The sequence below is a fragment of the Fragaria vesca genome, linkage group LG6 (assembly GCF_000184155.1).
Source record: "Fragaria vesca subsp. vesca linkage group LG6, FraVesHawaii_1.0, whole genome shotgun sequence".
NCBI lineage: Eukaryota > Viridiplantae > Streptophyta > Magnoliopsida > Rosales > Rosaceae > Fragaria > Fragaria vesca.
The window spans coordinates 5,132,756-5,133,256 of NC_020496.1; the positions used below are offsets into that span (position 1 = coordinate 5,132,756).

Below are 501 nucleotides of genomic sequence, written 5' to 3' on the forward strand. Positions count from 1 at the left end.
TAACTAACTCATGAGATATATAGATTTGGACAAAATTTGGGTGACCAGGCCTTGTTACCTTTAGGTGACAAGGGCCAATTACAATGCGATACCTGACATATTTAAAGAAAAAAAAAAAAAGACTGAAAATTGTAAACATATGGAGACTTCGTTTCTGTTGGGATTAAGCGGAGACCAGGCCTTGTTACTCTTCTCTCCGATTAAACGGAGACCTTATTTCCCAAATTCTTCATAGACCCAAACCTTTGCTTCTACGGAGACGAACTCTCCTGTCCCAAATCCCACTTCTCTCGTGGAGACTCGAAGATCCCAACTCTCGCGTTCACCGATCTGCTTCTCGTCCTCCTCCTCATGTCTCTCTTTGAGTTCGACTCGATCCCGCCTCGGTCTTGACTCTTGAGTGACATCGAAAGGTCTTGAGCTACAAGTTGATGGGTAGGTATGACTGAGCCATTATTATCCTCCATTGCCGATTCTTTTTACTTTTTTGGTTAAATATCG

At 42.7% G+C, this 501-nt stretch overlaps 1 protein-coding gene across 1 annotated transcript in view; it reads right to left on the reverse strand.

Annotated features, from left to right (window-relative positions):
- Positions 1-501, reverse strand: part of LOC101293703 — a 30,886-nt gene that overhangs the window by 1,693 nt on the left and 28,692 nt on the right. The window contains exon 22 of the mRNA XM_004304941.1: positions 244-421. Coding sequence (XP_004304989.1) covers positions 244-421 — 178 coding nt within the window. The remainder of the gene's footprint in view (positions 1-243; positions 422-501) is intronic.